Source organism: Macrotis lagotis, chromosome 8, assembly GCF_037893015.1.
Source record: "Macrotis lagotis isolate mMagLag1 chromosome 8, bilby.v1.9.chrom.fasta, whole genome shotgun sequence".
Classification (NCBI taxonomy): domain Eukaryota; kingdom Metazoa; phylum Chordata; class Mammalia; order Peramelemorphia; family Peramelidae; genus Macrotis; species Macrotis lagotis.
Window position 1 is genome coordinate 128,592,726 of NC_133665.1, and position 26,844 is coordinate 128,619,569.

The following is a 26,844-nucleotide window of genomic DNA, read 5'->3' on the forward strand; positions in this document are numbered from 1 at the left end:
AAAAGATTTTGGAACTTTTTTTTTCTATTTTTTCTTTTTTTAAAACTCCCTTGTCATAAAAGCCAACATACATTAAAATATACTTACTACAAGACAACACAACAAAATATATAATAAAACTCATACAAGTAGAAAATTCTGAGGTATTTCTGGTTTGAGGTGGTCTGTGGTCGTGAAGTTTTCATTTTTTTTTCTTTTCAGTTTAAACCTCGGAAGCCACGTAGCATAATGTGTGTGTGTGTGTGTGTGTGTGTGTGTGTGTGTGTGTGTGTGTGTGTGTGTATTTTAAAACATTGCATGTTTTGCAAATTAAAAAACATTTAAATGTTGAATCAGCAGCATTAGGAACATTCACTGACTAGAGCAAATTTATGGCATAATAGAATAACGGTCATAAGATATGCACCACTTTAAGACAGTTTCATCACAGGGTTTAGAGAAAGCCATATCAACAAGCCACTTGGGGGAAAAAAAAAGATGTTAAAAATCATCCTGGTGGCTGCTCTTAAGTCATCCCACCCCACCAAGCTGCTGTCATCTTGATGGGTGCTAAAGTAATGCTGCGATTATCATTATTCCTCCCTCCAGATAAAAATCTCTCCTTAAAAAGAGCAGGCAATTCTACTGTATTTCTTTTAATAGTCTTAAGGAATTGTTCAGGTTGTGCCACTATTCAACCTTATAGGGGTATTCCTTGAACTTCCCCAGGAGGAGGCAAGGTCCCTTCATTTTATTCATCTAAATAAAACTGAACTAAAAACAAGATCTTTCTTTTTTGAAAAATTATATTTGGTTAATAACTTCATGGTTATTTATTTTAGGGGAGGAAAAATTATTAAATTTCTCAAATGAGAGTGAATTTTATCTGTAAGTTGATTGGGGTGGAGGGAGGAGAGAAATCCATTTGCCTTTGACTTCCCATCCCATCTTATATGCATCCAAGTCTAAGACAATGGAAGAAGTAAGAAGTAATGTTGCCCACATACTCAAAGAACAGCTGAGGCTTTCTGAAGTGCTTTCTCCAAACTCTGCATTAGCTATTAATGCTCTGTGTCCAAAATGTCCTTCCCCTCACTCACTGATTACCTGAGAAGTAGCTCCATAACAAATGATGTTTCTCCAAATGCTGCAAAGTCCAACGTTGCCCCCTTCCCTACCCCACCCCCCAGCACCTACCTCCCCCTTCCAACCCCCATATCCCAGGAGTTAACATCCTCTTCCTGGTTCTTCCTCCTTTACAATGACACCCGTTAGATCCGTAAAAGACACATCTGCTGTTTTTGAAGCTCACTGTCTAAAAAGGAAAAAAAATGTTTTTAAAGGGGGTGAGGGACTGTGGAAGGGTGGATTGGGGGAAGGAACACCTTTTTTTTGGAGAAAGGTGTCTTTTTGTAACAGTCTTTTAAAGTTTCCTCCAAAGTTTGCAGCATTATGCTTCCTAACATGGGAGATGGGTTTCTTTGTGTCATAGATGTTCTGCGGAGAAAACAGACCAACAAAGAAAAACCTAAAAAACTGAATCACAAACGGAAAACGAGGTTGTTGAGGTTCTGCGGCGCGGACACCGTTTCTGCATTCATGAGTCGGGACCTGAATGCTTGCTGAGATGTCCATTGTTTTCAATACAGTAGAACAATATGCTGGTAAAAATTGATCCAATCAAAAATAACAATAATAATAATAATAATAATTATAATAATAATAAAAAGGTCAAGATAAAATAGCAGCTGCATTCATGTGTTCGTTGGTTTTATGGTTCTTTTTTTTGTGGGTTTTTTGTTTGTTTTTAACTTTTTTTCCTTCTTCAAATTCACTGGGTCTGGAAAAGACACCTAGGACCCAGGACTTAGATACTCGACTCTTTGGGGGGCAAGTCCACATTGGTGACGGATGTCACGAGGGAGACGAGGCAGTCCGAGGTAGTGCCATTGACAGATTTTCGGATCAAGGACACGCGTTCCTCCACACAACCTGCAGAGAGTCTAGCTTCAGCATCATGGTCCCAGCACTCCTCAATTGTCACACAAAGCTGCGCCAACCCCTGGTGGCAAGAGGAGGGGCAGGAAGGAAAAGAAAGAGTGAGACAGAAATGAACCTCAATGGGAATGCCTCAACACAGACTTGTCAATCAGTGCAAAGTCAATTCTCAATGGGCCACACGCCAGATTACCCATGGAAAATGAATGACTAACCCCCAATGTCTTCTTTCCTTATCCCTTTAATCAGTTAATGCTAGCTCGGGAAACAGCTTGAGAGAAACATGATTAAAAAGGAAACTATGAGACAACAACAACAACAACACCACTCCAAATAGAGATTATTTAGGGATTATTTGGGTCACTTTTTTTCCTTTTTCTGAATCTTCAGAACTTTAGAACTAGGGCACTTAGTTCATACTTCATAAATGTTAATTGACTGGAATTTTTCCTGCCTAGAGAACTAAAAATATGCCAGATTTGACCATGAAAAGTAAAGAGAACCAAATCTGTTATGAAAAGTAGAGTGTAGAAGAAGTAGAATAGGCTGCATGATCAGAGAAAACCTCTGGAGGAATCAAATCACATATTCCAATCATACTGCTACCTCCTAGGGTTTTATAGGAAGAAAATGGCAGAGCTAGGATTTGAAACCAGTTCTCCCAATTCCAAATCCAGTGTTCTTTCCTTTCTATCCTAAGAAGGCAGAATGAATTACAAACAAGCTGGGGATAAGTTCTTTGAACCAAGGTCTATGGTTCACCTATTTATCACCCTTCTCCCCAGATTCCAATGAAATACTCATAGAATCCCAGATCAAGAAGGAAACCCCAGGTTTAATCTATCTGTACCAACATAAGAATCTTCTCTCTAACATCACAGACAAATACTCTTCAAATTTTCACTTGAAATCCTCCACATAGAATAGCCCACCACTCACTATTTCTTCAACAAGTCAGTCCACTCCACTTTTGAGCAATGTTAATTCTTGGAAGAATTTCTTCTATCTCTCTAACAGCAACCTATCTGAGAAACCATCCTCAGTGTCTTTCATTAATCCTACTTCCAAGCTTTGAGGCCAAGCAGGACAAATCACATCCCTTTTCCTCATGGCAATCTTTCAATTACTTAACGACAGCTCTCATGTCCTTTTGTTCCCACCCACAATCTTTTCTTCTCCAGGCTAAACAGTTCCATTTCCTTCAAACAATTCTCATATGGCAGTTTTCAATTCAATTGCCTTATCATCTTAGTCATCTTCCTCTGGGCTCTCTTCCACTTATTAAAGAAAAGAAATAGTAATGTATGAGTGAGTGAATAAAAGAAAGCATGCAAGGTAACCATTTCTCATCTCTCTCTCTCTCTCTCTCTCTCTCTCTCTCTCTCTCACACACACACACACACACACACACACACACACACACACACACACTTTTATACTTGAGTTAAGAGATAAAGGCAAATAACCAACATGATCTTGGCTAAGTTAAAAATCAAACACATTCTTTCCATGGATTCAGTAAGTTTAGAAGACCCAAAAGATAAAGTAATCATAAAGTAATGAGTTTTCAAAACTCTTGCCTCCAACTCAGTTGCAATTCATTCTGCCTATTTAGGACAAAGAGAGGGAAATGGGTTGAAATCACAGCTCTGTCATTTTTCTTCCTGTGTGACCACTATCACATTTACATAACCTATGGGCTTCCATTTCATTACCTACATTAAGACCCCTTCTAGTTTTAGATGCTATGATAATTTAGAAAACTACAAACATATATCATAAGCCTTCCTACTACAAAGAGTCACTCCTTTTTTCCTGCCCTTAGTTGGAAACTCAACATTATTCATTCCAATCCTGATAAAATAAGATAAACCTTCTAGATTAATACACAGGAATTCATAAAATATGACACCTCCCCCATATCTGAGCATGAACTACAAGACAGGAAGCAAGAGGGAGATGGTAGGAATAGACACTTACAGGATGTTTCAACCAGTGATCCTTGAAGGCAGGACGCATCTTCTTATGCACCACCACCTCTTGCAGGTCTTCTAGGGATGGATGCTGACCAATCTCTTCCTCAAAAGGTAACATGTACTCGTCCACAGGCCCTGCAAAAAGCAAGTAACAATATTAGGGCCCTGGTTCAGGCCCATCAATCCCACCTTAATGGCCATTATCAACATAAGACCAAAAACTAGGAAGGCATGATGTTGGACTGGACACTAAACAGGATCATGATGTGCAGAGAAGACACGGTCCTTGGTCCTTGAAGCCAGGGAGCTCCACAAACATGATGAAGATCATCCCTCCCACCATCAGGTCCTCAGGCACTCACCATCCACAGCTGTGCATCTAGACACCAGCTCCCACAGTACCAGGCCCATTGCATACATATCAATCCTCAGGAAAGCATCTCTCTGGAAGTTGATCGCTCCCTCCAAGACCTCAGGGGCCATGTACCGCCTGGTTCCTACCTGCATTGGATAGACCACACAAGTAGGGGGTAAGAGGAGAAAAGAGGATATGCTACAAGGACCAGGATAGGGAGTCTTAGGCTGAAAAGTAAGTGGCGTAGTAGGTCATATTGTCAGAATAGCTTGGGTTCAAATCCTAAATCTGTCACCTAACCACCTAAGCTAGGAATGAACATGTCATTTTGGGTATCTGTAAAACAAACAAGTTGGGACTCTGACTTCTAAGTCTCCTTGACCCAGAACATGCTATGATTCACAGGATCCATGATAATAAGGAATGTCATTTCTTTCATTAAGAGTGGTACAATGAGGGACAGCTAGATGGTGCAGTGGATAGAGCACCGGCCCTGGAGTCAGGAGTACCTGAGTTCAAATCCGGCTTCAGACACTTAATAATTACCTAGCTGTGCGGCCTTGGGCAAGCCACTTAACCCCATTTGCCTCACAAAACCCCCTAAAAATAAGTAAATAAGTAAAGAGTGGTACAATGAATAACACAGTAATCCCAAAACCAAGAATCATTTTAAAATACTACTGGACTTTGAAATGTATTTTATTTTCTGGGGAGAACATAAATTATTTTGTTTAATTTTATTTTTCTTTGGGCCACTAGGTAAATGATTTGTGGACTTCCCTGGACTTTTTGCCCAGGTCCAGGCCACAGGTATTCTACATAAAAGGGGAAAGACAGAGAGGCAGACAGAAAGACAAAAGAGAGAGAGAGAGAGAGAGAGAGAGAGAGAGAGAGAGAGAGAGAGAGAGAGAGAGAGAGAGAGAAAGAGAAAGAGATACTGGGGGGAAGAAATCAGTGTTTGAAGTTACTAGGGTCAAGCTATATGCTTAGCTTTCAATTAGCTACCATTCAACTAGTAGTATACAGGAGAGTTCACCTAATTGCAAAGTCATTAGCATCTGATTTCAGAATCTACTGCAGGAATTTCATTTAGCAGATTATCTTCTCAGTAATATCTGGTCCAGGTAGGTGTGAATGTTGGTTTCCAGACTAAGGGCAAGCTGATTGGTAGGAAGAGGAAGGGACTTGGGATTTGACAGCAAAAGCTAATTGTGATCCCAAGCCTCACACAAAAAGGCCCTTGTCCTTGGTCTCCCTCCCTTCTCACCTGCCCATGGGTGTCCCCTGGTGGTTTTCCTGGTTCAAACCTCACAGCCAATCCAAAGTCAGCCAGGACAGCAGTGAGATCACTCTTCAGTAAGACATTCTTGCTCTTGAAATCCCTGAAAGAAGTCAGAACAGAAGCTAAGCTAAGACCTCAAAGGTGGCACATTAAACATCTTAAGGTATTCTTCTCTTCTCTCTCTCTCTCTCTCTCTCTCATCTAACAGGACTCACTTGGAAGCTAGGCTTCATAAGAATTCTAAATTGGTGCCTGGCCTGAACTATGTCACCTATGTCAATTGTCACCTTTAGCCTTATCTGGAAGAACCTCCAGTTCACCTGGGAGCTTCCCTGGGGCTTCTTGTTGTAAAATATCCAGCCACTCCTGTACCTATCCCAGCCTATAATTATAATTTCAATAAGCACAATTAACTAAAAGTGAATTCCCATAATCATTCCCACATATCTATTAAGGGGCAAAAAATATGTGGCCCAACATAAAAACTTTTTAAAAAAATTAAAAAGAAAAAAAATAAGAGTACCTGAAAATTGACTAAATTATTATTGCAGTCTAGAGGTACAGATGAGCCCCAAATGCCAAGTCTCCCTTCTTCTGCCCCACCCCCACATGCATTCATTCAATGTCCCCTATGGATACAAAAGAATAGAGGGGAATCCCTTCATATCTCTAGCATGGTAAAGGCCAAAGGTGCTAGAAGAAAATCCACAGGAGTTTGTCTCTGCCTGAATCACAGCATGGCTCTCCTCTTCATGGTGGGAAAATCATAATACGTCACAGATGTGACTTTGGTGATCACTGAGACCCAGACAAAGGAAATTTACTTTCTAAGCTCATACAACTAGTTAGTGGCAGAGCCAAACTCAAATTCACAATTTTAGCAACCAAACTCAACACTCTTACTATGTTTGAGGATGGTTAACAGGCAAATAAACTTAATATGATATAATAACAATGCAATAAATACTGACTTGTCCTTGTGATACAGGTAGGAGACATGGGCAGACCTTTTGTTAACTTTCTATGATTATGACCAAACATCAAGCCTCACCTGCAAAATGAGGGAGATAGTCTAGTTCAGGCATTCTTAATCTAGAATCCATAGATTTTAGAGGGATTTTGTGAATTTGGAAAGGGAAAAAAAAAATCACATCTTTCTTCTCAGTAACCTCTATTTTCTACAATTATTTAAACATTATTCTGACAGGTGTTCCACGGACTTCATCAAACTCCCAAAGGGTCCATGATTAAAAAAAACAACTAAGTTAAGAAAACTTGGTTTAGATGATCCCTGAGATCCTTTCAAAGCTAAAATTATATTAACTTCTATGTCAATATATGTGTATGTATGCACAAGTAAAGTCCACTGCATTAGGAAAAAGTGTGTGGGAACCAAAGGCCTGTGTACTCACAAGTTCTCCTTTACCACACAGGAAAGGGGTAAATCATAACCTTCAGTTCTCCTTATCTGTAAACTTCATCATATTCCTTTTCCCCTATTTCCCCTGCCAAATTTCCACCAAATCCAGAAGCCACTCAGAATTTTGGAAAGGTAAATAAACAAAAGGAGAAAACACTTTCAATAATTCTTCCTTCCTCACCTTTCCCCTATTACTCAACATAAATAGAGAATGCTAAAAAAAAAAGCCACAGCTGAAAGGAAAAAAAGTCCTGGACCCACATGGGCTAATTATTCTAAACTAGGCTATGAAACCAAACTGCCACTAGAGGGCACTTGGAAATCAACCAGCAACTGCTGCCATCTTTAGGGGAAGGCCAGAGCAGAGACTGGGAGTGGACCAAGACTGAAGAGTAAATAGAAGTAACACCGGCGTCTCTCTAAATCAGGGGCAACAGCAGGGAGAAGTTTTACTGATGTTAACTCATTCCTATCATCTCCAATAAACCCCTCAAGGATATCTTGAAGTTCTAGTTAACACACCTCTCGAGTCCACTCAAAAGACATATGAACGTAATGGTGAGTAAATACCAGCTGGACCAATTCTTCTGCCAGTCCCCAATCTTCTCTCAATCCCAGTGTCTTGCCCTACTCCTCCCCTTCCCCCACCTCCATACCTGTGGGCAATGGCTGGCTTGTGCCCCTCTCCTCGGCACCAAGGTACATCCTCATGCAGGTAGGATAGGCCTCGGGACATGGTTTCAGCGACATGACACAGCTCGTTCCAAGTAACAATGTTCCCTTTTAAGTAATCTGTGAGAGAACCCTAGAAGAAGCACAGTGAGAATTCAGAAGGATAATGTACCTCTAGAAAAAACAAACCCATAAGAAGTCAACTTTGTCCTGGAGGGAGTGACTGGGGATCCAAGGGGGAGCCCAAGATGCAGCTCGGGAGGGCAGAAGTTGAGTCCTCTTAGGGGAAGGGACATCAGGATCACCTTGTCATGGAAGGCTGTGATGAGCCACAGCTCCACCTCAAGGTTGGAACCTCTCTTTTCCGCTGCAATGAACTGGAGCAAGTTTTCATGTTTCATTCCTGGTGTACTGAAGATGTCTCGTTCACTCTGCCAGGATTGTTTATCCTAAGGGTCAGAAAACATTCAGTTCTGAGACTTCAAGGACTAATCCTGGGAGCAGTAGTAGAGTCATCTTAGCTCCCAAATGGTTCCAACCAATCAACAACTATGTATCAAGCCCTTATGAAGTAAAAGGAACTGTACTGCAAATAATTAAGTAAATAGGTAATCTGAAAAGGGAAAACATTAGCAGCTGGGAGGATAAATCCTTCCCTGTTTCCAAAACCCAAAAGCATATTCTTGTGAGAACATCTGGGAGAAAGGCAGCACTATCACAATTCTGAAGACTTTGCCGATAGAGCTACCATTCTCATTCTGGGACTTCGAGAACCTTCAGTATCTCCCTCTCTTGGTCCCTTTCTGAATACCTACATAGTTAGAGGTATCTCCAATCTAACCTTGCTATGCCCCTAAGCTACAGCTCTTCTCCTTTTAATTGCTCAACTTTTAAAGCCTTCACTTTGACCTATACCCACTAGCAGTCTAGTTTCTAACTTCATTATTCACTGAAACAAATTTCTCCAAAGTTAACAAGGGTCTCAACTATCATATTTAAATGCCTTTCCTCAGTCTTCATCATCCTTAACTTTTCTGCATCATTGAACACTACTATCTCCTCATTTTGGATATTCTTTCCCTTTTTGGCTTCCAAAACCTTGCCCTCTTTCTCAGGCTCCTCCTGAGTTCTCATCACCCTATTCCCACATCCCTAATTGAGTAACCTCCAAGATTCTGTCTTCTGCCTTCACTTCCTCCCTTTCTCGGTCCACTCATTCCTTTCATAGCTTAAACCACTTCAATGTGGCCAACTTCCAAATTCTTCCTAGAGTTGCAATCCTATGTCTCCAATTATCTGTTGAGCATTTATACCTAAAGTGTTCTACTAGCATCTCAAGCCCAACATATCCCAAACTGTATTCTCACCCTTCCCTTTATCCTAATATGCTCACTTCCTCCCAACTTTGCTATTTATGTCCAAGTACCATTGTCTTCTCAGTCTTCTAGGCCTCAAACCATAGTCACCTAATCTTTCTATTTCTATCGCCCATTATGTTCTATCTCCATTATTTCTCTCACATCTGAGGCCTCTTCTATAAACACACATCCACATACCTCCCCCATCCTAGTTCAGGCCCTTATTATATCTCATATGGAATGGGAGAGCTGGGGGAGAAAGAAAGGGAAGGTACTCTGCTAAGCACTTAACAATTATTACCTCATTTGATGACCATTAACACCTATAATTCTGTTAGTAGCTGCCTAGAAATACTATACCTAAAACCCAAATTTGTTGTTACCTGTAATGGAAAAATCTTCACTGCTACATAATCATTCATAAGCTGAGCCTTCCAGACACAGCCAAATCGTCCCCGGGCCTTGATCTCCAGCAGTTGCAATGGCTTCAGGCCAACAAGTGGTGAAGGGGGTGGAGGACCTGGGTCCTATGATAACAAGGGGATTAATTGGAAAATAGTTCAAGTCTTCAGAACCTCCAAACATTCCTTTTTGTGTCCTGTCAAGATTTATAAAATGCCAAGGCCCCAGGAAGGATGTCTCAGAGTTCTTGACGTGGCTACTCTTTCGCAGAAGAAGGTATACAAAGCCTTGGCTAGAAATTGGGGAGCAAGGTTCATATCCTGACTTCATCCTCCAATATGAACCCTAAATATTTCAATTTTCTCATTGCAAAACAGAGAGAATTTCTTTGGCTCATGGACCTTGACAATGGGCTATGAAGACCCAAGATGGAAACAGGTGGTAAGGATTCAAGAGAAGGGTAATGGAGAGGGTTCTTATTTTCATTGCCTTCTAGGCAAAGGACAAGTGTCCATAAATACTAAAGAAGTATGGGCACAGGAAAGCAAGACCCTCTGTCTTTGGGAAGCGCTTTCCCTGGAAAGGAAAAAACTAAATATGTTCTCTCTTTCAATTTCCAGAGGCCCCCATCCATCCTCATTCATCCTCAGAGGTTTCTATTTCTTCAATTCCCCTGAATACCTCATTGACATCCACATGACCGTAGGGAGGCTTTCGGTGCCGATACATCCAGAACGCAATTACTATGGCCAGAGAGAGGCCTCCAATAGGCAGCAAGGCATAGGCAAGCACCGTGAGCAGAGGGACAGTCGAGGGTGGCTCATAGGTAACTGTAAAGATAAAGGGTTTTGTTCACATGTTGAAGCAGCTGCCCTCTTCACATCCACAGCATCATCATTCTTCCTGGTTCAGCCTTCATGGTTCCCAACTTGCTAGCCTTTCCTTTGAAGCCAGCAAAGCTGACAAAAAAGCTAGATGCCCCACTAACTATCCCTCCATTCAGGAAAAAGACTAGTGGAGTAATCTGACATGCTCAAGTCGGGCCTCCAAGACCATAGTGGAAAATATATAGTAGGGGCATAGTCCTAGGTTTTTATCAGATGCAGCTATGTAGAGATGACTATATTAGAATATATAAATGCACACATTTATCCCTATAAAATACTATGATGATGCATATCATCAATTAATAAACATTTAATAAGCACCTTCTAAGTTCAAGGGATACAAAATGAGTCAAAAGACGGGTGTCTGTTCTCTAGAAGCTTACATTGTAAATGGGTAAGACAACAAATACATATAAACAAAGAATAAATAAGAAACCATAACCAAAGGGAAACCACTGGAAGGAAGAGGGGTTAGGGAAGGAAGGCTTCCTGCAGAATACAGGATTTTACTCTTCCATCTGTATGAATGATGAAATACTCCGTGTCTGACTATTGGTGGGTTTCTTTCTCTGAGTTTCAGTCAAATGGGGATAATGTTTACATTACTAACTTCAAAGAGTTGATAGTAGGAAAAGTGTTTTATCCACCTTAGAATATTAGAAGTATGAGATCTTTGTTGCTACTACTATATACAATGATAAACATCTACGAGTGTAGCAGAGCAGATAGAGATCAGGTTTCAGCAGCAGAAAGACTTGGGTTCAAGTCTGATCCCTGACACCCATGGCTCCAAAGCTCTGGGACAGACACAACTTGTCTATGCCCGAGGGGACTCCCCAAGACTCTTAAATGGCAGAGAAAATGATTTCTATAGGGTGATGAAGTTTCTCACCAGGAGATCACTATGCTGATGAAATCAAATTCAATTTAAAAAAAAAAACCCTACATTTTAAGTTTAAGATATGACTGTCACATCTATGAATAAATCTCAGGGAGCTCCATGACATGGTTAATGGAAATTATCAGCACTTAACACTTTGGAAACTGGAGATTTGAGAGAATGAGCTAATTTTCCAGTTTTCCTTTGCCCCTCAAAAAATGAGGCATTATATGAAATTTGGAGGTTTAAGGACAGAAAATATAATCTTTAAAACTAAGCCAACTCTATTTTTAGAGATGGGGAGGGAGAAAAAGGTCATTGGTCATTAAACTCCAAATGGAACAGAATGATTTCTTTCTTCCCTATGTAATATAAACATACTCTCTTCACTACTGTTATGGAAAATTCTTTTTCTTTTATTTTCATTCAACTATTCTTTACTAAGGTTCTATCATGAGCTATATGGAAGATGAAAGGAGGGGTGGCTAGGTGGCGCAGTGGATAGAGCACCAGCCCTGGAGTCAGGAGGACCTGAGTTCAAATCCGGTCTCAGACGCTTAATAATTACCTAGCTGTGTGGCCTTGGGCAAGCCACTTAACCCCACTGCCTTGCAAAAACTTTAAAAAAAAAAGAAAACGAAAGGAGACAATCTAGTGGGATCTTACCTCTAATTCTTATTTCCTGTGTGATTTTTTTTAATTGAGGGAATCAGGGTTAAGTAACTTGCCCACAGTCACACCACCTGTAAATATCTGAGGTTACATTTGAACTCAGGTCCTCTGGATTCCAGGACCAATGGTTCATCCACTGTTACACCTAGCTGACCCATCCCTGTGTGATCTTGGGCACATCACTTAACCACCTTGGGCCTCAGCTTCCTCATTTAAAAAATGATAAGGCTAGTCTTGATATTGTCCAATGTCTCTTTAAGCTCCAGATCTATGAATCTATATGATCTTGTATTTAGGGAAAAGAGGAGAGCAGTTCACTCCTTTCTGTAGAAATACTCTCATACTTTTAAAGATCTGTGATTTCATAAATGTAGGCACTTCTTTCACCAATGCAGATTATCATAGGGAGTTGTTGTGGCTTAAAAGAAAGTTTTATCATGTCCACTTAGGAGAGAACTTCTAAGTTTAGTTGGTTGGGTCCTTTAAGAAAAGACAGTTTTTGTCTAGAGGACTGTCCATGAAACATTTATCTAAGTTTGTTCTACGCTGGCATGGTCTTTTTTTTTAAAGGTTTTTAAGGCAAATGGGGTTAAGTGGCTTGCCCAAGGCCACACAGCTAGGAAATTATTAAGTGTCTGAGACCGGATTTGAACCCAGGCTAGGAAATTATTAAGTGTCTGAGACTGGATTTGAACCCAGGTACCTCCTGACTCCAGGGCCAGTGCTTTATCCACTGCGCCACCTAGCTGCTCCCTTGGCATAGTCTTTGAGAGCCTATAATTGTGCTCATGATTTGAGTCCTTAGGAACAGGACTTCAGTGCAGCCTTTCAAAATAATCTCCTACTCTTCAGTTTTCTCCTTGACAAAATATATAACTGCTTGTTTGAATTGATTTACATTACCCACCCTCCAAAATAAAACAAAAATCTCTATTTAAGAAATACATGTTCTGGGCCTCAGATGATAGCCTACCCATTTCAAAGGATACTTAAAAAACTGAACCCATATATATTTTTTGTTTGTCTATGCTTATTTATTATAGGAAAGGATTTTATTTTTATTTTTTTGGGGGGGGAGACTGTTGGAAAGGGGTAGTGACAACGATGTCAAAAGAAAAAAAGCATTAATTAACATTTTTAAGATTCACAGAAGGGAGTAGACAAAGGGACCACATATAAGCAGGGCAAAAGTGGACTAGCATTTTAAATGCAATATACATTTAAAAGAAAACAAGCTATATGTAAGAGGCTATTGCATCTTTTAAGCAGAGATTCAGTGTCATATACAATCCTATTTTTCTAGTCATTGAATATGGAAATAATTGTGTTTGTTGATGTTTGTAAATTTCATAAAATAAATTATTTTTAAAAATTGAATCCATATGAAAATTTTCTTTTCATTAATTAAGCATTTTAAAATTAAATTGTCAGTTTCCTGAGGGCAAAGAATGCATCATCGTCTATTCTCGTAATGACCTCACATAGCCCAAAATAAAATTTTTCCTGATCTAAGCCTAGTCATGCAGCTACAACAGCTCAGAAATTAAGTGCAGAATGAAAGTCGCTATTGATGATAGAGCTGACCATCAAAGCAAGAGGAGTTCTGTAGAATGAGATACCACAGAACTTGGGGGAATGAGGGATAGCAGGGCACAGTTGAGTATAATATTTGAAGTGAAAATATCCTATGTTCAAAATCCTATTTTATTTTCCTAAGGGTAAGTCACAATTCTGAGGTTCCTCAGTTTCTTTATCTGTAAAATTGGGAGAATAATAATGCCTAAAATACATATCTCACAGGACTAAGGTGGAATTAAAATGGGATGATGCTTACAAATCTTAAAGGCAGATAAATATCAGTTATTATTGCTTTGTTTCTCCCCACATCACCTCCTTTCCAGTTGACTTCACCACCTTAGCCACTACACCACAGCCACCCTAGCTTCTCTCACCTTCGGGGCCGGTGACCTCAGGTAAATGTGTGAACTTTTCATTGCAGAAGTTCCCTTCACAGCAACAGAAGAAGACCTGGGGATTCTCTTCAGTGGCTACACATTCTTGCCTGCCATGAGCGAAGCAGAAGAGTTACATCCATTATCAAAGCCATCCAGACTTTCCTCCTAGAGTCCATTAGATTCTAAGCACTTACCCTTGACCCCTGGGGGTGTGGGGAGGGGGAAGCTGAGAAGATGAAGGCCTGCCCCATGTGGAGTGATAATTCCCAAGTGTTTACTTCCATTTCACAGTTGGAAGAGAAGTAGCCCTTGAGAGCCACTTTGCTGATGGCTAAGCATCAAAATTACACTTGGAAACACCGACAAATAATACTTCATGATTTTAAGGAAAACAAATTTCAATCTTTCAAGGAGACTATGGGAATATTCCCAACAAGGGATTTCTATAGTTTAATAGGAGAGTGTAAAGAGGGGAAGAAGGTAGCCCAGGTGTTCCTTCCAAAGTATTCCAAAGATGCCCCATCTCCTGATCCTTTCTACACCCCCCTTGCCAAGCACAGGCAGGTAGTCACAGCTATATCGTTTGGGCTGTAATGCCTATTCCACTAAGAAATACTCAAAACTATAGATGGTTCTTTGGCCAAGAGAACTCTGTCTGGCTGAAGAAGTAGGGACTGGGCTAAGGAGAAATCTCAGAGGCAGGTGAGCAGTACCTATCATAGCAGTTGAAGTCATCCAACCAGCAGCCCTTCTTGACCAGCTCAATGGTACCAGAGCTATTCCTCCATGAAGCGTAGCAATGAAGACGCTTGTCCTTCTCTCCCTCACAACGTTCCAGGCCACTCTGGTTTGTCTTCTCCAGTTCCCAGTTGGCATTGTAGTAGATGCATTCCCTGGTCTCAACCTCCCCACGCCCTGGACCTGCAGAGAAAGAACAAGCAAGAAAAAGTAGAGAAGGTGATTGATGAAGCAGATACAGTCATCTGTATGTCCTTGGGTCCCTCAGCCCAGGCTGCAGAGGTGTTATGGAAATAAGACAAGCTGATTCTTCTATACTTTAAATGAATTTCTCCCTGACTCACTTTTTTGCACCAAATGGACATTCCTTATCTGCCTCAAAATAATCAGATCTCCCCCTCTATCTACTCTTCCGATGCCTCCTGTCCTTAATAGTCAAGTTTCTAGGGGAAAAATAAGGTGCTACACTAATTGTATCTATTTCTTCAAACTCAGTCTGGCTTGCCTCTTAACACTCTACTGAAACTGTTCTTTTGATGACTTTCATTCAGTCTTCATCTTACTTGACATCTCTTCAAGAATAGAACTCTTGGTTACATTCTCTCTCTTTTAGATATATTGATTCCTATTAGTTTCAGACAAAATATATTTGATTAGTGTTCTTCAAACAATCAACGAATCAATAAAGGTTTATTATGTCCCTACTATGTTGTATTAGGCAATAAGGATACAAAGAAAAAGATATAGAAAGGGGCAGCTAGGTGGCTCAGTGGATAAAGCACCGGCCCTGTAGTCAGGAGTACCTGGGTTCAAATCTGGTCTCAGACGCTTAATAATTACCTAGCTGTGTGGTCTTGGGCAAGCCACTTAACCCCATTTGCCTTGCAATAAAAAAAAAACCTGAAAAAGATATAGAAACAGAAACAACTGAGGAACTTACTTCATTCCTCTGAGCCTCTGTTTCCTTCAACTAGGTTCTGGTCCTCATCCCAAGTCCTGAAAAGGATATTCTCCCAAGAGATTCTGTTCCTGGCCTTTTAATTCTCCTCCTTTTATAGTCTCTCCTTGGCAATATTCCTCATTCCCACAACTTCAACCATAACCTTGACATAGATCACTCAGATCTTTATCTCCAACCCTGATTTCTCCTTCAAGATCCTGACTCATATCTCTCCAATTGCTGAGGTGGTGATTCCGATATTTGCACCTGGATATTCTGCTAGCACTTCAAATACAATTTTTTACCCCCAAAACTAATTCTTCTTTCAGTCATCCTACAACTTCACCCAATTTACCAAGATCAGAACATTTCAACCCAGTTATCTAATCTGGAATCTAGCTCTCTCCCCTGCCCTTACTCACTTCATTCCCATGGCCCTCCTGACCTCCTGCCTGGTTCTTAAAGGGAGGAACTCTTTTATTTTTTTTGCACAAGTCAATTAATCTGTAAGTATTTTGTAAGCACCTATTAGGCATAAAGTTTATTAATATTAATGACATGGTATGAACAAAGTAGTGACTTTAAAATATAAATATTTATTGATCTGAAGGATAGCAGGAACCTCCTTCAAAGTCTTGCCTCATCTTTCATGCTGCTATCAAAAAAATGTTTCTTATAACCCAGATTTGGGTAGATCATTCCTCCAAATCTTCACTAGATCCCTAATGCAATTTCTCTATCATTGAAAGCATTCTACAAACTAGGGCCAACTGACTTAGCTCCTACTATAACTTTTCCATAAATCTTATATTCCAACCAAAATTAACAATTTGAATTAACCAACTGAACTTGCATTTCCTCATTTTTGTGTTTTCATTCAGGCTGTCCCTAGACCTGGAATGCCCTCAAAAATCTTCATTTACCAGGTGAAATCCAACTTCTTAAATGTCCAATTCAAATTCTCTCTCCTCCAAGTCGTCTTCCCTGAGCCACTCTTCCACTATTCCAGAGAGTAATGAATGAGTTTTCTATCCCACAGTAATTTGTTTGAAACTTTCTAATGCACTCATCTCTCAAGTTTTCATTGTAGCTATTTATATTTTGTTGCTAGTACACAGAGGTAGGTTAGAGAGACCCCCCCCCCCAAAGAAAAACCCCACAACTGGGAACACCATAGAAGAATCCTCAGGAGGCAGAATCATAAAACACCAGAACAAATCACCAGCTTTCACAACCACCATATCCTCTCCTGCTAGCCAGACCCTAGCCCATCTTCCCTAGCACCTCTCTCGGTATCATGTTCAGGTAGAAAGTAACATGAGAAGTTTCTTCAGCCTGGTGTAAGCAGTTTCAGGTTCACACTATCAACAAGCTAGGCAGTGAGAGTACATAGAATAGAGTTAAGAGTCTAGTCTATCCTCATTTTTTATTTTCTTTTCTTTTCCCCAGTTACACACAAAAACAAGTTTCAACATTCACTTTTTTTAAATCTTGAGATTCAAATTCTCTCCCTTCCTCCCACCCCAATCTCTCTCATTGAGAAAGCAAGTTATTTGATATAAGGTCTATCCTAATTTAAGGTCACATCTCTCAGAGATCCCTGACCAGCTCCAAATTCTGAGGCTCAGTTCTCTCTCCCTTCCTCCCCAAGGGACTCTGTCCTTTCTATATAACCCCTCCTGCTCAGACCAGTCCAAGCTAGAAAATCTTCCCTCAGACTCTGGGCTCTTTAGATGATAATCTAAAAGGCATGTACTGGGAAGAAGACTGAGGCCTCCCAGTAATCAGGCCCTGATACTCTAACCCAAGCCCCCAGGCTTAAGGGAAAGGCCAGGTTCTCTGTGTAGTTCTAGCAACTTGTTATCAGAGTGGGACTGTGAAACCAGGACCTAATCTGAGAGGAGGAAAAGAGAAAATATTCATTTAATTTCTCATAAAATATGATGGAATAGCTTTAGATTCAAGACTAAAAAATGAGATGCTAAATGGTCCTATATCCTAGACACACAGCATTCCCTTACCCACCAAGGCTCACTTCATCTACCTCCCCTCTTCCTCCTAACTTTCCTCCAGCTAACTGTTACAACCCATCATTCTCTCAGTTGCCAAGGCCCAATATCTCAAAGGCATCCTTGACTGCTCCTTCCCAAAAGAACAAAACAATTACTGAAACCCAAGATAAGTAATGGGGATTATTAGGAGGGAAATGGTATCAATGATGACTTCAAGTTCCCTTGAATAGCATGAGAAACTGTCAAATATTTCATTAAAATCTAGATAAAGTATACCTATGGTGTTCTTCCTACTCCCCCTACTAATTTAGTAATTAAGCCAAGGCCCACATGAACTACATCCCCAAGTAGTATAGAAACTAATGGATGTGACTGCCCAAGTTATCACTGAAAAAAATCATAGCTAATGGGAGAGGAACAGGACTGAGAGGCAAATGTCTAAACTTTCCAAAAAAGGAATCATATTCTCTGCAAACTATATGCCAGTAAACTTGACTTGATTCTTGAAAGAATTTTAGATCATAAAGTATTAGCAAAGGGATGGTTAGTTAATATCTGGAAAAGGAAGCTATAATCACAAAAAAAAAATCAACATGGTTTCATTAAGGAAAAGTTATGCTTGAATAACACCACATTTTCTTTTGGGGAGGTGGGGGTGGAGTGAGAATTACTAGGTAAGTTATAGTTTATTTTAGTAAAGCACTTGGTGAGGCTTTCAACTATTCTCTTGCAAATGGGGTGGATGACAATAGAATAAAATAGAATGTGAACTGACTGAATGGTATCAAAATAAACATTAATGTTGTGATGGTAATTGGAAGGAAGTTAACAATGGGGTGCCTCAAAAGTCTTTGTTGATACTATGCCATTTAGTATTTTAGTATGTTGGCCTGAATAAAAGCACAGATTGTATGCTTATATGAAATGTAATGAGGATTAATGTACAGTTCTATACTTTAGTTGTTCAGTCATGACCAACTCTTCATGACCTCATTTGACATCTTAGTGAAGATACTGGAGTAAGTCTGCCATTTACTTCTTATTTTACAGATGAGGAAACTAAAGCAAACCAGGTTAAGGGATTTGGTCCAGAATTGTACAGTAGTAAGTGTCTGAAGCTAGATTTGAACTCAGGAAAATGATGAGTATTGAGTATCTGTGTACTGAGCCACCTAGCTACCACAGTTCTATACTAGGGGTTCAAAATATCACCCTTAAAAATAGATCCGGGGATTTTAGTGAACTGCACATGCAATGATTCAACAGTGTGATATGGTAACTAAAAAAACCAAAGCAATCTCAAATTTCATTGAGAACCAGTGTCTAGGACTAGGGAAGTCTCGAGAGCGCTATATACAGCCCTGGCTAGACTATACCTTAAAGCGATGGTGTCAAACTCAAACAGCAAGATATCCCTGCTGCAAAATGACTTAGAAAACTACAAATTAACAATATATATGTTGTACTGTGGTTTTATTTATCTTGTTAATCATTTCCAAATAACAATAATCTGCTTAGAACTTTGCTGGCTCAAGTTTGCCATGAGTTTGACATCACTTGCTTTGCAGAACTGTGTTCTGTTCTCCTAGAAACTATGTGTGGTAAAGTAAATTAATAAGCTGGGGAGTGTCCAGAAGAGATAACCAGGAAGGTGGGATCATAGCACTTGAAGACTGGTTGAAGAAACTGGCAATGTTGCGTCTCTAGGAGAGAAGTCTAATGGGCTTGATATCTGCCTTCATATAGCAAGAGGGATGTCACGTGGAAGGGATTTTGACAGAAGGAAAAACAAAATTTTTTTTTTAAAAGTAGACATTTTAGAAAAGCAGATTTAGGCTTCATATAAGAAAAAGCTTTCCAGGAATTAGAGCAATTTCAAAAGGGAATGGACTACACCATTTTGTCTTCATCAAAGCTTTTCTAGTAAAGGTTGCATAACCATTTGTAGAAATAAGAGGGATGTTTCAGGGATGGGGCTCAACTAGATGGTTTTCTGAGATCCCTTCCAACTCTTACGATTCCATGACACATAATCCTTCCTTTATTTAACAATTAAATTCAATAAATATTAAAACATTTAATGGAAGTCATTCTTGACCACACTAAGCTTACTATCCAGGGTAAACGTCTATGACCATGATTAGAGTTAAGTATATAATTGAGTAAGAAGTGAAATGTAGTCAGAAGAGGGGTTCTAGGAATAAATGAAAGAGTTCACTCTCAGCTAGAAAGAACCTACCTAATCAAACTATCAGTTACAATACATCTTTTTAAAATTATATAGTCCCCATTCCTGTTTATTTCTGCATTCTCTCAGGTCCTCATCACTTCATCCTAGACTAATGAAATAGTATTCCAACTTCTCTCTATTTACAATTTCCCTTATTCTACTCACAATTCATCACACACACACACACACACAAACATCCTTCCTAAAACTTAACTGTCCCATCATTTCCCCAATAAAAATTCAAATTGTTCTATCAATCCCTTCATACTCTGGCACTGGCTAAATCTCACATTAGTTCCTCTTATGGGCCACTACCTCAATCTATTGAAATCTGAATCCTTCAAAACCAGGATTAAAGCCAATCTTCTCCAAGAAGTCTTCCCTGACCATTCTGGCCCCAGTAATCCCCCTCCCCCCAAATTTATCTGGCATCAGAGAGAAGGTCAAGAACGTCTGTATAATTCCTTAGGCAATTAATCACTTCTGCCTTGTGACAGCTCTTCAATTGTTGTATTGAACTGTTATTTATCTCTTACTTCAATATCTGGATGAATCTCAGAGTTCATCTATGACCTCTCTTCCTGAGTGATTCTTTTCTATATCTTTCTATATAGTATCCAGAGAGCATCCACCCAACATCCTGGAAATATTTCATCAGTTAACATTTCATGGTCCAACAATCAGCTGATTCATTTGTCATTGTCATGCCTCTGTATCACTCAATGGCTACCCCACCTTCTTTTTCCAGTCAGATGTGTCCTTGATGATTTATATTTTATTTGTCACTTTTATCTTATTTCACCAGCTAGACTATTTTGAGTAGGAGTTTTCATATTCATCTCCCTATCTCCTTCAACACTTGTCCCACATAGTAGGCATCAATATTTGTTGGGTGAATAAATGAACATATGTTATATGAGTTGTTTAAAAAAAAAAAACACAATGCCTTAGTGTAGGAAACTGAGGTTCAGTCATTCAGGTGAGAAGATCCAAAGCAGTCACAAATTAGACTGTCCCTAAAGCCAAAAGAGCCCAGGAAGATGAAACTGGAAAGATCCACAAAATAAAATCAACTTGTGTGTACAATAGAGTTTCTAACCTGATTTTAGAGGCCAGGAAAAGTTCATCCTTCATCTGTTCACAAATCAACAGACGGAAACCTGACAGAGACCCAGACCCACCCTTTCATGTATGGCTCCCTGCTTGTAATAGATGCAGAGACACAGGGCTTGGCCTGGAGACTCAGGAGCTTCCAAATCAGGAGAGAAACAATTACAGGTCTTGCCTTTGGGTGACTGTGAGCCCAGAAATGAAGGCACCAGTGCTCAGAATTAGATTCTCAGCTGCCTTGAAAAACTACCAGAGCAGAGATCTCACTATCATATTCCATTCATATCAGCAAACATTTATTGACTGTTAGTATGCACAAGATATTGTAGATACAAAGAAAAAAAATGTGAAGCAATTCCCATTCTCAAGGAGTATATGGTAAATTGGGGGAATAAAACAGCCAGAGAAAGATACTATAAGAATGGTCATTTTAGGAATACAAAGAAACTTGGGGGAGAGGGGACATTTCATGAAATAATAGGAATAATGATAAGTTGATAAAAGTCAAACAAGAATGTAGTATCACTGTGAATTATGAACATATAAGGAAAAGGGAATGAGAATGAATACACAAAAAATCTGGATGGAAACAGAGCAAGGGATTGAAAAATGTTACCTATTCAATTAAAGTGCAAATACTAAGTTTATTTGTTTTGAAATGGCTTCTATTATATAGGGACTGAATCTGTGGTATCAATACAATGGTGAGGAAACTCCTAGGTCATTGCAGGTCAGCACCTTCTTTCAAATTGATATAGAGAGAGTTGCCTAGGGACTGAAGGGATATTTACTTAAAACCAGGGTAGAAGTCCTAGGCGGGTTCTGAACCCAGGTTTTCCTGGTTTCTAGGACAGCTCTGTATCTGTAGTCATTCTTCTACACTGCCTCTCTCAAGTTTCTAATAAAATAAATATTTTAAGTGGATATTCCTGGAGATAACTCAGCACACTGAGCAGCATCTAGGCTAAGGGAAGGTTTTCATTTAGAGAACACTCAGAGAGGCCAACACAGATGCTCTGAAAGGCCCAAGAATGTGTTTGGTCCTTGGCCCCGCAATCGATCCATTGTGACATTTCCAAATACCACAATTCCAAATCTAATTCCCTAGTAATCAAAAAAGCTATAATGCATGTAAATGAAAGACTAAAGGACAACTGAAAGGTCAGTAGGAGGGAAGCCATCATCACAGGAAAACAAGGGAAAGGAGATAACCATTCTTCCTTTATCCTAAATCACTGAGAGCAAAGACATCATCTTCTGGTCCATTTCAATCTCTACCTAGGTTGGCTCACCTACAAAGTAGGGAATCTTCTCTTTATCCAACCCAGCTGATTCCAGTTGAGAATTAGGCAAAGGAAGGCAATGTAAGCGAGATCAACAAGACTCAAGGCCATCAAGAGACTGGCAGGAGATATGGTCAGATGGTCAAGAGTAAGGGCAAGCAAAGACTCCAGAGAAACCCTAACTAAGGTCAAGATCTTGGGGGGGGGCAGCAGCTCGGTGAGGAAACAGCTGCTGTTAATGTTCTAATGGATGAGACTATGGGATTTCTGTCCCTGAAGCCTGACCTATCAGGTAGTTCTCATATTTTTAGTACAACTCTGATGTTTAAAAGGCTCTAGAATTATTCACTCACAAATTCAATAAACATATATTAAGAACCTACTGTAAGCAAGAAGTGCGGGGTGAAAAACAGAAACAAAAAAAGTCCTTGCCTTCAAAGAACTTAAATGTATGAGTTGAACAAGAGCAACATAAAGAAAAAAATCAATAGAAATGCATATACTAAAAAAAAAAAAGCAAAGTAATTTCAGGGAGAAAGGAGGGGGTAATTGAAAGGAAATGAGTATATAGTGCCTACTATGACAACTCTGCTAAGGATCTTTAAAAAACAAAAACAAAAAATCTCAAAACAATCCCTGTCACCTAAAGAAAAAGAAATATGATATAAAGTAGATCATGGCAATGAGAGGGGAACATGATTTATGAAATGCCTAGCCACAGGGTTAAGTGTTTTGCAAACATTTCATTTGACCATGATGACACCTTTGGGAGGTAGGTGATATTCTTATCCTCATTATCATTATATAGTTGAGGAAGCTGAGACAAACTGCAGTTAGGTGACTTGCCCAGGGTCACTCTGGGGTAAGGGATTCATTGAATATTTATTGTTAATCTAAGCAGAATCTGCTCTCTACTGTTGGACTAGGGAGAAGAAAATGGGACTGGGTTCTTGGAGGAGGAACCTGAGCTTTGTATCAGAAAACCAAGAATAAATTGTAGGTAGTGGAAACAATCTACGCAAGGGCATAAAGATGTAAAAAGGAATAAGAGAGAGAAGGGAAGGTGAGAGAACAGAGAAGAGGAGGGAGACAGAGACAGAACTGAGAGAGGGAGGGAGAGAGAGACAGAGAACCAATGAACAAGTAAATACAGATTGAACACAAAATGAATAATGGGGGGGATGTACAGTAGAGTCTGGAAAACGAGGCTGGAGCCTGACTGTAAAGGGTTTTAAAAGTCAAAAATGAAGAGTTTATTTTTGATCCTAGAGTCCACAGGGAGCCATTACAGTTTCTTAATCAGGGGAATGGACAGATTTGTGCTTCAAGAATATCAATTTGGCAGCTGGGAGGAAGATGGGGGAACAGCAATGTGAGGTACCATCACACTCTAGGCTGATCCAGAGAGGTGGAAATGTGAGTGGAGAGAAGACGATGAGTAGTAGTTATTGTGGCAGAAGGGTTAGTAAGACTTGGCAACTCATTGGATAAGGGGGTGGATGAAGATGAGGAAGAGAAGAAGCTGACTCCAAGTTGGTGCACTTGGGTGACTAGATGAATAGTAGTACCCTTGAGAGATGATCCAGGAAAGTGAGGAAAAGAGGAAGGCTGGAGAAGAGAGATAATTTGTTTTGACCACACTAAATTAGAAATGCCTTCAGGACACAGGCTGGAATTGCTTAGTAGGCAGTTGGTGAAGTGTGACTGGAATGTAGGAGATAGAGGTAGGATGGATATCTAGACGTGGAAGCTGCCTGCACAGATATAACCCAAGGAAGCTAATGAGATCAACCAAAGAGTTATAGAAAGAAAAGTAGATGGGAGCAGAGCCAGGGTACAACCACACGTAAGGAATGGGACATTAATCATTTTATTACAAAGGAAATTGAGAAGTAACATCTAGTAGACATGTTTAAAGAAAAAAAGGAGAGGATTTCATTAAACAACCACAACAATACCCCCAAAATAAAACTAAAACTAAAAGAGTGCCTGGGAGGGAAGTTTTTTTTTTAATTTTTGAAAGATTTTATTTATTTTGAATTTTACAGTTTCCTCCCTAATCTTGCATCCCTCCCCCACCCCCCACAGAAGGCAGTTTGTTCTAAGTTGAATGTGATGACAGAGAACTCATATCCTTAAGAAATATAAAGTATGAGATGTAGCAGAATTATATAATGAGATAACATTTTTTTAAAATTAAAGGTAATAGTCTTTGTTCAAACTCCACAATTCTTTCTCAGGATACAGATGGCATTCTCTGTCACAGATATCCCAAAATTGTGCCTGATAGTTGCACTGATGGAATGAACAAGTCCATTAAGGTTGATCATCACTCCCATGTTGCTGTCAGGGTGAACAATGTTCTTCTGGTTCTGCTCATCTTGCTCAGCATCAGTTCATGCAAATCCTTCCAGGTTTCCCTGAATTCCCATCTCTCCTGGTTTCTAAAAGAACAAAAGTGTTCCATAATGTATGTATGTGTATGTGTGTGTGTACGTATGTGTGTGTATGTATATATATATATATATGTATATATATATATATATATATATATATATATATATATATATATATATATATGTATATATATATATATATATCTCACAATTTGTTCAGCCATTTCCCAATTGATGGTCATTCACTCAATTTCTAATTCTTTGCCACCACAGAGCTGCTATGAATATTTTTGTACAGGTGATGTTTTTACCCTTTTTCATAATCTCTTCAGGGTATAGACCCAGTAGTGGTATTGCTGAATCAAAGGTTATGCACATTTTTGTTGCCATTTGGGCATAATTTCAAATTGCTCTCCAGAAAGGTTGGATGAGTTCACAGCTCCACCAACAATGTATTAGTGCTGGGAGGGATTTTCAATAGTAATACCTGTTAGCTATTGATACCCCTATTTACTACAGAAGTCTTGAAGGATGAGCATGAGAAAAGATAATCAAACTCAAGAATGAAGAGATCATTATTGACCCCAGAAATAATAGTTTCTTTTGAAGTTGGAAGACTGAGTTGAGCATAGAGCTGAGGAAATTGGGCACAGACAACTTTTTCTAGGAATCTAGCTGTGAAAAAAGAAGAGAGGTATAAGCAAATTCCTTAAGAGGATGTTAGAATCAAATAAAGGTTTGTATAAAATATGGGATTGGAGGCATATTTGTAGAGAAAAGGAATCAGCAGATAAGGAGAGGTGGAAAATTTAGGAAAGGGATTGACAGAGGAAGACAGGCTCCTGGGCAAGACAGGATATCAAGGACATAAGTAGAAGGTGTTGACAAGGAAAAAGTCTACCTCTCTAAGTCTTTAGCAAGGTAATATTATTAGGGTTTCTGAGCTTTCAGATAAAAAAATATCCTCTATGCCAAGAAGATAGAGCTATGATGAAAGTAGTATTAAAACAAAATAAAAAGTTAGCTGTTCAACAGCATCCTAGTAACTGTAAGAATGAAAACAACTAAAATGCCCAACCAAAAAGAGAAGTTAAATAAACTGTAGTATATTAATGTAATGAAATATTTGTCTATCAAAACCAAAAAAGGAATACATAGAAACTAGAAAAGATTTTTATAAAATAATACAAAATTAAAAGAAACCAGAACCAAAACTAGTGAAGTACATACTATTCATGACCTTTAAGAGGAAGAGTGGATGAAAAAGGATAGAGTTCTTACAGGGCTTGGAGGAGTAATGGAAAATTTATGCACTGAAATAAATTGTCAATTACTAAGCAAGTTTAGTTGGTGGCAATATTGTTGATATTAATAAATAAAAATAGAAAGCATACTTTCTGGTCTTAAGGGAAAATTGCCATGTAATTCAGTATTTCCTGAGACTTGTTGAACAAATACAGTATGGGAAGGGAAGGGTATAGGGTATATCCTTTCTATTCCCTATGACCTTCATCTCTGTTTGAGATTTTATTGACCAGGGTTTGAAAAACAGCTAAAATCTTAACAATAGCCTTCTTCCAGAGCCTTCATCAAATGGGCAAAGGGTCAAGTTTCATAAGGTACCAGTCATAGAAAATAGTAATTAAATAGGGAAATCATAGGGATGACCACTTGGCTCCGAAACAGTCATGAAGGCCATATAGCCCCTTTTCTAGGAGGTTTCTAAAATTCTATGTTTAACCCCTTTTTAAAAGGGACTCCGAGAAGACACAGCATGAAGGCAATAGGCTTACATATTGATATAGCTTGGAAACTAGTTGAAAGAACTTTTGATTGATTCTTTTCTTTATCTGTAAGGCAATCAGGGTTAAGTAACCTACCCAGGGTCACACAGCTAGTAAGTGTCTCAGATCACATTTGAATCCAAGTCTTCTTGACTCCAGGGATGGAATCCTATCCACTATTCCACACCTGTCTAACCCTGATTGATTCTTTTCACAAAAAGAAAATGATCTAATAAACCTACTGCCTGCTTTTTTTTTTTCCAATCTCAACTTGTTACAAGTATCCTCAGATTCTGGCTATCCTGGATTCCATGAGGGTTGGGGCTTTCTTGTTAGGGCTTCAGGTTTAAATAGCTTTGATATGACCAAAAGAGTCTGAAGGTCTTGTGGGAGACCAAGTAATGAGAGCAGAATGGAAATTGTAGAAAAGCAATATATAGGAAGCTAATATATGTAAGATTATTCCTGATCTCATGATATGAATCACATTGTTAAAATACTACAGAAGGGAAAGA

The 26,844-nt window shown here is 39.3% G+C and overlaps 1 protein-coding gene across 1 annotated transcript in view; it reads right to left on the reverse strand.

The window, feature by feature from the left end:
* Window positions 1-1,184: 1,184 nt before the first annotated feature.
* The window catches only part of ACVR2B (activin A receptor type 2B), a 67,863-nt gene continuing 42,203 nt past the window's right edge, over window positions 1,185-26,844 (reverse strand). The window contains exons 2-11 of the mRNA XM_074198321.1: window positions 14,550-14,757; window positions 13,834-13,943; window positions 10,124-10,272; window positions 9,424-9,567; window positions 7,988-8,131; window positions 7,667-7,815; window positions 5,576-5,690; window positions 4,316-4,454; window positions 3,958-4,088; window positions 1,185-2,041 (exon numbers count right to left, since the gene is read on the reverse strand). Coding sequence (XP_074054422.1) covers window positions 1,847-2,041; window positions 3,958-4,088; window positions 4,316-4,454; window positions 5,576-5,690; window positions 7,667-7,815; window positions 7,988-8,131; window positions 9,424-9,567; window positions 10,124-10,272; window positions 13,834-13,943; window positions 14,550-14,757 — 1,484 coding nt within the window. The 3' untranslated portion in view covers window positions 1,185-1,846. The remainder of the gene's footprint in view (window positions 2,042-3,957; window positions 4,089-4,315; window positions 4,455-5,575; window positions 5,691-7,666; window positions 7,816-7,987; window positions 8,132-9,423; window positions 9,568-10,123; window positions 10,273-13,833; window positions 13,944-14,549; window positions 14,758-26,844) is intronic.